Genomic DNA, 12,445 nt, shown 5'->3' with positions numbered 1-12,445 from the left:
TTGTTTAATCCTATATCTTCAACTGAGTTCAGAAAATATGATTCCAGAATAGTCAGTCAGTATCCAAAATATGGGAGCAAATTATTGACCAAAACTTCTGGTTTCTTGGGTTTCTGGAATCCATGGAAGTTTATCACATATTTTGAACACTAAATAATTAAAACGTCTAACTTGCAGCCCTCATTCTAGGCACTTAGTTCACATTCCATTCTTACCTAATGTACAAGAAAGCCAGTTACTCCTCCTTCCAAATTCCTTACTTGGTGTAGGAAAGAGATTTGTTGCTGGTTTCATGCATCAACAGCATAAAAAAGGTTTAAAAAAAGGATATATGTCATGTTGGTTTCTTCTCCTCTTTTCATTTCTCCTGTTGAAATCTTTAAGACCTGAGTTGGAGTCCCACCTCTACCACTCACTGGGAGCTTGTGTCGGACTCAAAGGCCTTGGGGTTACCAAGACTTCTGCTCAAAAGTCCTGGCCACACATTTGAGATGGGAAACTTGGATACTGATTCAAATGGGCCATCTAATGTAAGTTCCCCATGGGGGGTCACAGAAACTGAATAGGTAGAACAGGTTGAACTATTGTTCTCAATTCTTCTTACCCTCCGTAGATTGGAATTATATATCCACACCTTTTGTCATGTAACTTAGTAATGCTTTGCACCGGAGTCTATTTCCCTAGCTCACTGATGTTGAACGTGGCCATATGGTTTTCTTTAGTTAATGGAACGTCAGTGACAGTAAATAGAGGGGCCGTTTTGAGCCAAGGCCTTGGAGGATAGAGGATGCTGCTGGCCTCACTTGGAATTCCGTAATCCACCATGAAAATAACATGCCCTGGGTAGCTGCTGGTCTCAGAATGATGGCAACTCACGGAGCAGACTTCAAACAACTGAAGCCTGCATCCAAACTAGCCCAGGAGAACCTGGTCAATCCCAGTTGAGCTCACCCAAATCACAGCCAACCTGAAGACTCACAAGCAAAACATCAATATCTGTTGTCATAAGCTAGTCGTTTTTTTTTTCTCCCGTGGAGCATTGTTGCAGCAACAGTCGAATAATACAACAGATCAAGGCAACTGCCCAAAGAGAGAACTCTCAGCCAGGTATATAGCTTTGATGTACAAAAATACATTTATTTTCAACAATTTCAAAACCACTGTCTTTTTTTTTTACAGTAGAAATATTCAAATGGAACAATAAAACCAAGGACAGTTTATGTACATATACTGTATATATAGATATGACTCATGCATTTGTATTCCAGTGTTTAGTACAAGTATTGCAATTGTCTGCCCCATTTAACCCTTGAAACGAAAAAGCAAGATCTTTAGAAATATTCCTAATTCTGATCTATGATGTAGCCAGTCCGATTTCTCAAGGTCACATTCAGGGTCTCACAGAGGAGGATGTGAACAATATCCCACAAAAATGAACAGGTAAAAAATTCAGCCTTTTCTCCCATATATATATATATATACAGTGTATCATTTTTATAAAACAAGTACACTCAGGCTGATCCTGAAAATAAAACAATGCTTACAGCATGGCTTAAAGTGACCGTCCTAAAAAGAACTGACACATGAACCGTGTGAAGGGGCTGGGGTGCAGGAAAAGAGAACACTGGCTTTGAAAGTCACTCGCCCCAGATGCAAGAACTGCCTTCAGGGAACTGAAGGTAGACATTTGACTTTAAGGAAGTTGTGTACTTGTGTACATCTGACAAGCAGGCGGCACAGCTTTGCGAGAATCAACTTTGACTAAGATCATTAAAGGCTACACCCCTCTGGGGCCTGCAGGGTTTGCACCGTCACAGGATTCCACGAAGGCCGGCTCCCTCCCACCTCTAACTTCTCCCAGGCTGAGGCACTCACTGGGCTTAACCTAGTGCCCAAGGGACTTTTCTGGGGTAAGAATAGCCAGAGAATTCCCCATAAGCATTATTCAATTCCATGGAATCCAACTGGAAAACAGAATGTCATCTTTTTAGATCCATTGCCTGGCTTCTTTAGAGAAAACCTCAGGCCGATAGCTATCCTCAACATCATCCTTGTGGAGGGGAAGCCTTGTTTCCCCATCTGGGTTTCAGTTTGAAGTCTGTAGTGGGCTTCATCTGGCAACTTCTTTCACATCACTGATGGGACAAAAAAAATCCCACGTTCTATGATGTCACTCTCTTCCTTCCTTTGCTAGGTGTTTCAAAGAGGCCCTCCCCCCTCCCCCTTTTATATACAGAAATAGAAACCAGCAATGGCAGGGACACAGAGATGCAAGAGTTAAGTGTGACAGACAACTGGAGAGCATCCAGAACCCAGCGTCAAGCAGGCCTGGGGGTGGGTCAACTCTGAAGGTGGGTGCATAAGCCAACAGACCCATCTTTCCTTTTTCTGTTTTCTTTTTTACTAAACATTAAATTATTTCTCAGGAAATAAAGAGCTACTTACATTGTAACTATATACAATAAGCCATCTGCAGCTTGCAATGGACATGCACGGGGCAGGGCCTCTTCCGACAGGTGTGCACGCTTCCTGCAGCTACGCTCACTCCCCACAAACCTTCCTCCCGCAGACCTAACTGGGAAATGGTTTACGTTTTAGGTGCGTGCTGGGAGGGAGGAGGCGGGTACTGGTGATTTGGGCTTGTCGGGGGGAGGATGGGAGGTTAGTGGAAAGCCAACCCAACTTAAAAAATAAAAGGAGAGAAAGACCGCAAGGAAAACAAGATTCCTTGCACTATCAATGGCAGAATGAAGCAAGAAAGCCATGGGAAGATGCATCCTTTGCCCTTAACACAAATACAGCCATTTATTCTTTGTGTCTCATTTTAATCAGTTACGAATGCCTTCGCCTACCAAAGCTAAGCCTGCTATTTATGAAGGGGCCCTTGGTAAACAAAAGGTAAAAAAGACACTTTCATTTTTCCATAATAAGAGTAATAGGAACCATCAAAAATAAAAAGTCAGAAAGATGGTTGACCACGTGGCTTGTTGGTATTAAACACTAGTGCAGTTGGGGATCTCCTTTGTGCTTTCGCTGTTTGCAATGGTGGCAATGCCTCCTGCAGGGGAGAGAAGACAGAGGGAGGTAAGGATGTACCTGTCACAAGGGCGTGGGTCTGTGCTTTATTTATTGCTAAATACCAAGCCACCTCAATGTGTGCTTATGAAATAGGGCACCTGGGTAGTCTATCCTACCAGCTCACTGGCTTATCTTACCTATGTTTAATGTTTGCCATCTCCCACCCCAGCACACAAGGTAGAAGCAATACCTTGCCATCTTATACTCTGCTGATCACAATACTAATAGCCAACAGGTACTGAACACGTATTATGTGGCAGACACTGTGCTAATGATATATGTCATTTCATGATCACAACAATCTTAGAAGGCAGATACTATTATTCCCATTCCACAGATGAGGAATATGAGGCACAGAGAGGTCCCAGAGCTAGAAGATTGGTAGAGCAAGAAAATGAATCCAGGGCTATCTGATGGCAGAGTTCCTATTCACGTGATTATTGGGACGTATAATGCTTTTGCTTTATAGAAAAAATAAAGAGAAAGTCCAACAGTAATAGTTGGCCTCAACCCTCTACCACTCAGACTCCAGCACTTTTGATCTTGATCTACTTCTAAGAGAAAAAAGTTCTGCCAATTTCATGTGGTAAGAGGTGGCGGACACTTTAAAACATGATTATGTCGCCGTAGCCAACTGTTTTCTCCCCCCACCCTCCAGACTAGTCCCATCTGAAGGACAGCCCACATAGGCTGGCTGACTCAGGGTCTGGAGGACAGAGGACTCAGGAGCCTGGTGATACCAGCACACATACCTATGACCCGGGTGTCCAGCTCTTTGTCCAGCAGTTCCTCGGGCTCGGTGAAGTCACTGAGTGTGATTTTGGGGGCGTTTTCACTTTGGCTCACTGACCCAATCATCTCCTGCTCCTTGTCGTGTTGGACTTGAGCATAGATGTTAATCCAGGGGATTTTCCTATATGGGGCAGAGCAAAATCAGATTACGATCACGGGACATGCCCAACTGGGGCAACTGGGAAATCCTGGGTGATAAGGTGGAGGAAGAAGCTATTTACAGGACCAGTGTCAGGGAAAGGGGCTGGCCACCCAGATACTGTCCCCATGAGGCCAGTGAACACAAGGAGGGACCCAGATGCCCAGGGGAGATGTAAGCCACAGAACTCCCGGAGGCATGCACCTTCCTCTGAGGCACAAAACCAGCAGGTGTAAACAGAAGGGCAACGCTATCGACCAAGTGTGCACTAAAACCCTTAAAACATTTACCAGTTATTACGTTTACAAAGGAGCTGGACTTTGAGACTCATAAGGTTGTACCAAAGTGAAAAGACAGCTTTTTCTAAGTTTGTATCAGTTTCATCAATTCACATTGGTTTTCTTTATGAATAGCCAAGAAATAAATGACTTATAGCCATTGCTACCATTTTTAGAACACCATCCATGGGCCAAGTATCTTAAATACTTCCATAGTCAGTTTCCTCATCTGTTCAATAGGAATAACAATAGCTTTCTTTTAGGACTGTGGAGAGGATTAAGGCAAGGATTAAGAGAAGCTAAATAACTTCCTTCAAAGACACGAAGGTAGGAGGTTTGGAAACAAGGCAGACAGACTTGAGGTTGGAGAAGCGGGTAGGTTCAAACTGAAATCTGCTGGAGTATTCATCTCCTGACCCATCTCCATCATCTCCTGACCCACTGTGTTCCAGCTTCTGTAGCCTCCTTTGACTTCTTCTAATCCTGCGCTTCTCAAATTTCAATATGCTTATGCCTCACCAGGTTCTTGTTAAAATGCATTTGTTACTCTACAGGCCTGAACCGGATGGGTTGGAATTCTGCATTTCTGCCTAGTTCCCAGGTGGTACTGATGCTGCTGGTCTGAAACCCAAACTCTTGAGTTTCAAGATTCTGATACATCAGACTCGTCCCCACCTTGGGGATGAGGTTTGAATCAACTGTTCCCTCCGTAACACACCTCCTTCTACTCTTCTCGTGACGGTGTCCTTCTTGTCCTTCAGAATTTGGCTTACATGTCACTTCTGAGAGGACTCTCCTGACCACCCAATCTCCACCCAATCTCTCCTGACCACCCAATCTCTCCCGTCATAAATATGTAATTATGGGATGGTGTCTATGAAAGAAACGAATAGGGTGTTGGTTTAGGGTGATGGAATAGGCCATGTGTGTGGACTTGTTTTCTGTCTGTCTTTCTCTCCCACAAAAAGCCCCATGTCTGCAAGGTCTACAGTTTCCATTTTCACTGCTCTACACTTAACTTAGCACAGTGCTTGGCATGTGGTTTACGTTCAGTAAGTATTTGTCAAATAAATGAATAAATGACCTCAAAGCCTATGCTCTTTCTATTTTCATATATTACGTTCTCAAACAAAAAGACCACACTTTTATCTTAGAATTTTACAGGTAGAAGAGCCCTCCCTTACCTCATTAAATGATGGGGAAATTGGTCTGAAGTCCAGACATTTCATGAAGCTGATTACTGGCATAGATGTTATTAAAACTTCAGACATCTGACACCTACCCCAAACCAGAACATTCTGTGCAAGTATGAAGCAGAATCACTCTGTTGCCCTAGTGCCAACTAGTGGTATTTTCAAGCATCTACATTCCCTTCCCTACTCCAACCCCACAATGAGGTAGAATATGAGGCATTTAATAAGGTCTTCCATAGCTAATTTAGAAGGAAAGATCCCAAAATATGTTTAAAACATGGACAGTTCCTACCTTTCATTTATGTCGTTTTCATGTTTTTAATGGTTGCTTTCCATACATTAAGGGAGGTGTCCTCCTGACTCCTACTGGTCTAAACCAGCTTACTATAATTTACAAGAACCTTAAGTGAAGAGATTCTATGTGAGGCAGCAAACCGCAGGCTCTCTAAACGTAATTAAAATTTCATGCCTGCCCTCACTTTCTTCTTATCTAAATAGAAAGGCAGCCTAACGACTTAGATTTCTTCTAATCATAAAAGTACATATTACTCATGAACATTGGGATCAACTGTAATATTTATTAGGTGCTGGGGGCAGTCAAACCATTCCTGATCACACAAGTCTGGGTACTTCAGAGCTGTAGCCAGAGGTCACTGCCTCCCCTTTCCTGCTTTTTTAATGATTGATACCTGTGAGAATTTGGATAAATTTGCCCTTATAAAGACTGTTCACTTTATTTTAATCTCTGAAAACGGGCATATTTTTTCAATATTTTTAATAGATGGTTGGAAGGGAATGAATTTTATGTCACAACTTGCAGCATTTAAAATTTTTTTCAAATTGCTTTTTATTTCTTAACACATCCACTTGTAGGACCGTTGAGACAATAAGTCAAGACTAAACCCCGCTTTTGCAGATAAGAAAGGTGGGAAATGAGATTTAGAGGCACGTCTTGGGCTATTCATTCATGTACGTTTTAATAAGAGGAGTAAGATGGATCAATCCAAGTCACCTATATAAATTTCAGTTTTTATTTGTTTGTTCCAACTATGATTAAGTATTAGAAGTCCGTGGGAGGAATTTAGCAAAAGCAAAGTAGGCTTTGCACTGTGATGAAAGCCTTACTGAAAAAAGACTGGAAGAAATATAAAATTTCAAAAGTTTTCTTGGATAATAAGAAAAAACAAACCTACAGTATAGAAAGAAGGCCTTGTTAGGAAGAGTTTTCAGAAAATAAAAGCCATCTCAAAATGATTTTTAATTATATTCCCTAAGACATCACAAAATAGCAGTCACTATCCAAGAATAAGATCAAATGTGGTCACTTAACAGAGGAAGGAGAATAGAGTTACCATGATCACCAAGATTCCTTTAAATAATTCTATTCTTCCTCTATTAAGTGACCACTTGGGACACTGAGATTGTTTTCAGTGCCTGGCACACAGCAGGTGCTCAATAAATGTTTGCTGAATAAATTAATGGCTTAATGAATTAATGCTGGAGATGGCAGAGAGAAAGTTTCGGGGTTTGAAAACAGCATGGCCAGTGATTTGGAAACAGAAACAGAATTACCCTTTCCCTAGCCTGTGCCATCAAAGTGTTTACTAGTCAGCTGTAGCTATTTAAATTTAAATTAATTGAAGTTAAATAAAATTAAAAATTCAGTTTCTCCACCATACCAGTGGCTACTGTATTGGACAGTATAGATTATGGAGTGTTTTCATCTTTGCAGAAAGTTCTATTGGACAGAAATGAAAGAAGCAGAGGAGACTCTAGGAATCATGGATAAGAACCTGACCTTTACGTGTCAGCAAGCTATGCACCCTCCATATAGCCATCACTGGAGTTCCAGGTGGTGAGGAGGGTAAGGAGACCAAAGAAACAAAGGGAGATCCAAAAGGACCTCTGCCAAAGGGCTTGGGCACTGGGAGGAAAACTTCCAGAAAAGGTGACTAGAAAAGAAAAGGTAACTGATGATTGGTTACTCTTAATTGACTCAAACCATTTATCCAGTTTGACTAGTATTTGTTTCCTGTATCCTGATTCCCTGCCAGGGACATAGAAAGGGTTGGCTGATATCTGGGGACAACAGAGGTAGAATAATTCGGAGATGCCATTAACTGGCATAGATTCAAGTATTAAAGTCTGCACATTAAGAGATGGCGACATTAGTAAGTTGACTGTCTATGGAGTTTAGCAACATTTGCAAGAGAGCAGAAAACTATTTAAGTCACAGGGCAGATCTTGCCTTAATTTGGAGACACCTGACACAAATACCTCTTTGCAGGACTTCTATTGGCCCTGGTCCTCAGCGAGCATGCAGGTCTAGGAGTCAGAAGGTGATACATTTGGGTTAATTGATCTTCAAGTCCCAGCAACCACCAGCCTTCTCCACAACAAAATCCTTGACTGAACGAAAGTGTGCTTTGTGTGTAACCGAAGTACACCCATACATGGGTGTTGCTTTGACCAGACTGTTTCTATATTGAATCTTTGCTCGCTAATTGGATATGAAGGCTTTTCCCCTTCTTCAAAGGGAAAATGGCAGGTGGGTTGACCCATCTTGATCCAAGAGGACGTGAACTCACATAACTGGTCTATAAATTGAGTAGAAAGGTAAACCTCACTCCGTCCTTCTAGTGGAGAGTGTTTAAGAATTCCTGCTGTTTTGGCTAATGCTGAGATGTCTATTGAGTAAAACTGGTGTTTTTAAGCCTGAGAAATCCACTAGAGGAGAGCTGATGGGGGCTGGGGGCGGGGGAGGGAGAGTGAAGCACCCTTACCACTGATCTCTTCCAAAAATCTAAAAGCATTACCTTCAGTGTCTAGAAAAACTCCCAGGACCAAGTTATACTTTCAAAACTCATCTGACAATAATTAATGATATTTTTACTTTACCCAGGCTTCCTATGGAGCACATTTCTATGCCACTGATACGTCTGAGCCCTACTATGTGCCAGTTTGTAACACAGGAGGTGCCTTTGGGAGGCATGTTATTTATAGTGCCTTAGCTTTTGTGATTTTTTATTATGTACTAGATATAGATATTATTACCTTGAAAACATATAGCAAACCTACAAAGTATTATTGTTTTTCCACTTTACACATTAGGAAATGAGGGCTTAGAGAGGCAAATTCAATTGCCTAAGGTTGCAAATGTTGAAAGTTAAAATTGGGTCTGATTTTTGAGTTCATACTCTTAACCAGCATATCTCTTGGTAGATGTATTACATTATTCAAACAATGGTACAGAATTATTGACTTCAATTTCTTGTCTTTAATCAGTATCCTATTACATCACCCCGCCTCTGGCCTTCAAAAATAACTTTTGAATATGGGTGGGGTTTGGTTTTCCTGATCAATTTCCCTCTAGAAACAGGAAAAATAGGGAGGAGTATAAAATTGTATATTTTGGCATGCAAATTTAAACAGAGATGTTGGATATCAGCAATACAAGATAAGAAAATATGTGTGTGTGCATATATGCGTAACCAGATTTCAGCTGCATTTTCTCCACTTAACCACCTTGAATGGGTGGTAAGCTGTAGAAAAAGATCTCTTAAATATTTGAGACCTTACTTTAGAAACTTAGGTGAGCTTTGAAAACCCCTCCAACTTCTCTTGAAGAGAATTAACTGATTTCATAGGCTACCCCTCATTTTCCTAACTCAACATAATTATAAACTGAAGAGCGTTCAGATTCTTAAGCTCCTTTATTCCCTGACCCTAAACCCTTCCTGTTCTTCGCCAATGCCAAGCAGAGCTTCAGGGACAGTTAAAATTACCTAGTTAGGATGAGTTTAGGAATGTCGGTTACAGGAGGAATCAGCTCCCATGAATCTAGCCCCACGATTAAAACTGAGTAATGGTAGCACATACCTTTTAAATTTGTAGATCAAAAACACAGCCAGGCCGACAAACACCACTGACAAGAGCATAAGCATGGCTGAGCTGCTGTGCCCAGCACTGGAGTCCACCAGTGGAGCTAGGAAGAAAGAACAGACTTGCTCACTTGGAAGCTATTAGCTGGAGGGAGTATCCGTTGGAGAAAGGAAGCCAGCTGGTCTCCGTCCTTATATCCAGCCTCCAACTGCCCTGCATGCTATCTGGGCAGAGGAAGCTTGGCTTCAATGATGAGAATGGTACCCCTGATCTACAGCTTCTTAGGGATCTGCTCTGCCTGGGGAAACTTGCTGCTCCTTGTGTAAACTGTACGCAGCTAAGGGGCGTAGGAATAGGGCTTGAATGTTCTTTCTCTTAGACAGCCCGATTGCCTGTCAACATGATCATAGGTGACCCATTGGGAACTCTGGCTTAAACACTGATGGAGTGTTTCAATCTCTGCCTCTATACTGTTGTGGTAAAACACTGCTGCATGGGTACGTTTGGGACCTCCTCATCTGAAAAGTTTTTATTAATTAGAAACGTTCAGCACATAGGCTTCCCCAGAGAGCCAGAGGTGGATGCCCAAGGGGACACGCCTCTTTTTATTCCTTTCACAAATCAACCGCCTAGAGCTGGTCACTTTTTCTACTTAGAGTTACACATTATAAATCAGAGAGAGTTTTAAAGTTATTTGATCTAGTCTCCCAACCAAGATTCACTGAATCAGAGAATCATAGAAATTAAGAGAGCCTGAGGATTACCTCATATAACCCCAACTGTTATAGATAAAAAAACATAATAAAGTCCAAAGCCCAAAGAAATTGTAGGTTTTTCCCCAAGATCATCCAGGAATTCAATAGCAAAGCTGCTTCTAAGAAAGTCTTCTTGCCACCTTAACAGGAAGCCTCAAGAAAGATGTGATTAATCTTTCTTTGCCATCACTACACAAAGCCATTTACGGGCATTTATGGAAAAGTGTTTGGTAACTATCTCCTCCCTTTTCTCTCCAGGATATCAGAGCACCACCCCCACCCCACGAATCCCAACAGGCACTCACCTAAAGTCAGCTGTGTGACATACACAATGACTTGAATCCCTGGCTTCAGCTCAAACTGGACCAAATTTTGGTTTAGAGCATTAAACAGCGTCTCTACAATCTGGGGAGAAAAAAAAAAAAAGAGAGAGAGAGACAGAGAGAGAGGCTGCATGGGAAGAAACGTCATGTGACCGTGCTCCCTCATGGAGTAAGAAACCAGGGTCAATAGGCAAGAAATGACCACGTTCACTCAGAGGACAGGATTTTGGAACATTTTTATCCATCTGGTTCTCCCAGCCCCTAGAGCCCTGGGAAGCCAAGGACACAGCTGGTATTATTCGCTTATACTGGAGAGGAGAGTGAGACAGAGAGAGGCGTGTCCACAGTCACCCTAGTGAATTCGAGTTGACAACAGATATAGAGGTTTCATTCAGCTCCCAGTTCAGTGCCTTTTAAGCCTGTGTCACTTTCCATCGAGAGACCTGTTGTGGGTCCCAATGAAAGAAAGTCAACTGACCAACCGTTAGTTCTTTAATCTGAACAAGCAATATGCACAGGGTAGAGAAGCCCCTGCCAGGATTAAAGCAGGCACATACACCCCAGCCCACTCCTCTGCTGTTTCTCTTTTAGAGACAATGGGCGGCAAACATTAAAGGAGACGCTGCCTCCTTTTTATGGGATAATTCTTCCTCTTTACTTTTCCCCAGCGAGTCTCGGAACACGTAACATCGATTTAATCACTGTGTAATTCCCACATGAAAGCTGAGGCAGACTAAGGCTGTTGTCCCTAACTCTTATCTCACTGTAGGCGCCTTAATATCACAGCTGCTATTCATCACCGTAATTACCTATTTATCTAAATGGATGGACACTGGAGCTTCCAAATATAGTTCACACACGCCACTTGCTATTTCAGAGTAAAGAGGTCTTATAAAGGTGATGTACGCATTGAGAAGCTGAATTTACATCTGGCCAATTTCAATATGCAGCCCTGCAATGCAAGGATCCGCTTCATTTTCCAGAGAAACTGACCGTGATGGCATCTGTGCAGCTCGCAGAGGACTGTGGATGGACGTGGGGATGGGGTGACAGCCAGGTGGGTAGCAGAGGGATGCGGAAGACATCTGTACAGTGATTAACTCGTATGGGAGCAAATGTGTTTGATTCATGCTGATTTCTAGCGGCCTCCTTCTCACTTATTTCTGCTTCTAACTTAGCATCACAGGAGCATGGAAGAGTAAAGCAAAGCACAGCCAATTAAGACCCCAGCAAGAGCAGGAAGAGAAGGAGAACCATGGGACCACCACGGACTTCATTTCTAGGCTAGTATGCAGATCACAAAAACTATATGCCATTTGATAAGGACAGTAAATCACGATCCCTTTTGGGAATGCTGCTTCCTTAGTCAAAGCAACATGAGGCAATCCATCTCTTTCCAAAGACACATGTTTAAAAGCAGTTCATTTTCTTCCTAGAAGCAGAACTTCTACTGACTAGGATCTTTAAAGACAGGAAGTACATTTCCCCAGAAATAGACAGGGAAACTCAAGTTCCTCTCTTCATCTCCCCCATCTCTTTTCCCCAGAACAAGTCATTGGGTGGGAGACATGAGCAAGTTGCAGGAATGGCAACTGTTGGAATGAATGACTTCAGGGGTACTCTTCCTTCCTGTGTAGCTGAATGCTCCAGTGTTTATGCATTTGTGTTTATTCTAGGTAAGGCTGATTGTTCTCCAAAGCCCTGGGTGCTGGACAAAGAGTGACAGTCTGATGGACCCATAGGAAAGGGCTCATCTCACTTTTTGGCTGGAAATACTTTGTGTCCCCTTAGATTATGAGGTGGAGGCAAGTCTCCTACCAAGTTAGTTTCTTTCACTTACTTGTTCCAGGTCCCCTTCATTGCCTTTCCTCCTCTCTGTCAAGTTCTTGGGGGGAAGGATGAAGAGCTCTGCAGAAGTGGGGAGGCCAGGGAACACGGCAACTAGGATCTGCTCTTCTGGGATGCTGGTTACCTGCAAAGATGTTCAGACCAAAGAATGGGGTCC

At 42.5% G+C, this 12,445-nt stretch overlaps 1 protein-coding gene across 1 annotated transcript in view; it reads right to left on the bottom strand.

The window, feature by feature from the left end:
* Positions 1–2,279: 2,279 nt before the first annotated feature.
* SORCS3 (sortilin related VPS10 domain containing receptor 3) overlaps positions 2,280–12,445 on the bottom strand; it is a 602,186-nt gene continuing 592,020 nt past the window's right edge. Inside the window, exons 23-27 of the mRNA XM_068549046.1 lie at positions 12,281–12,412; positions 10,423–10,522; positions 9,360–9,465; positions 3,831–3,991; positions 2,280–3,058 (exon numbers count right to left, since the gene is read on the bottom strand). Of these exons, the coding sequence (XP_068405147.1) occupies positions 2,994–3,058; positions 3,831–3,991; positions 9,360–9,465; positions 10,423–10,522; positions 12,281–12,412 (564 nt within the window). The 3' untranslated portion in view covers positions 2,280–2,993. The remainder of the gene's footprint in view (positions 3,059–3,830; positions 3,992–9,359; positions 9,466–10,422; positions 10,523–12,280; positions 12,413–12,445) is intronic.

This window comes from Eschrichtius robustus, chromosome 7, assembly GCF_028021215.1.
Source record: "Eschrichtius robustus isolate mEscRob2 chromosome 7, mEscRob2.pri, whole genome shotgun sequence".
Taxonomy (NCBI): Eukaryota; Metazoa; Chordata; class Mammalia; order Artiodactyla; family Eschrichtiidae; genus Eschrichtius; species Eschrichtius robustus.
The sequence above is the reverse complement of the archived record's forward strand: the minus strand, read 5'-3'. Positions and strand labels throughout refer to the sequence as shown.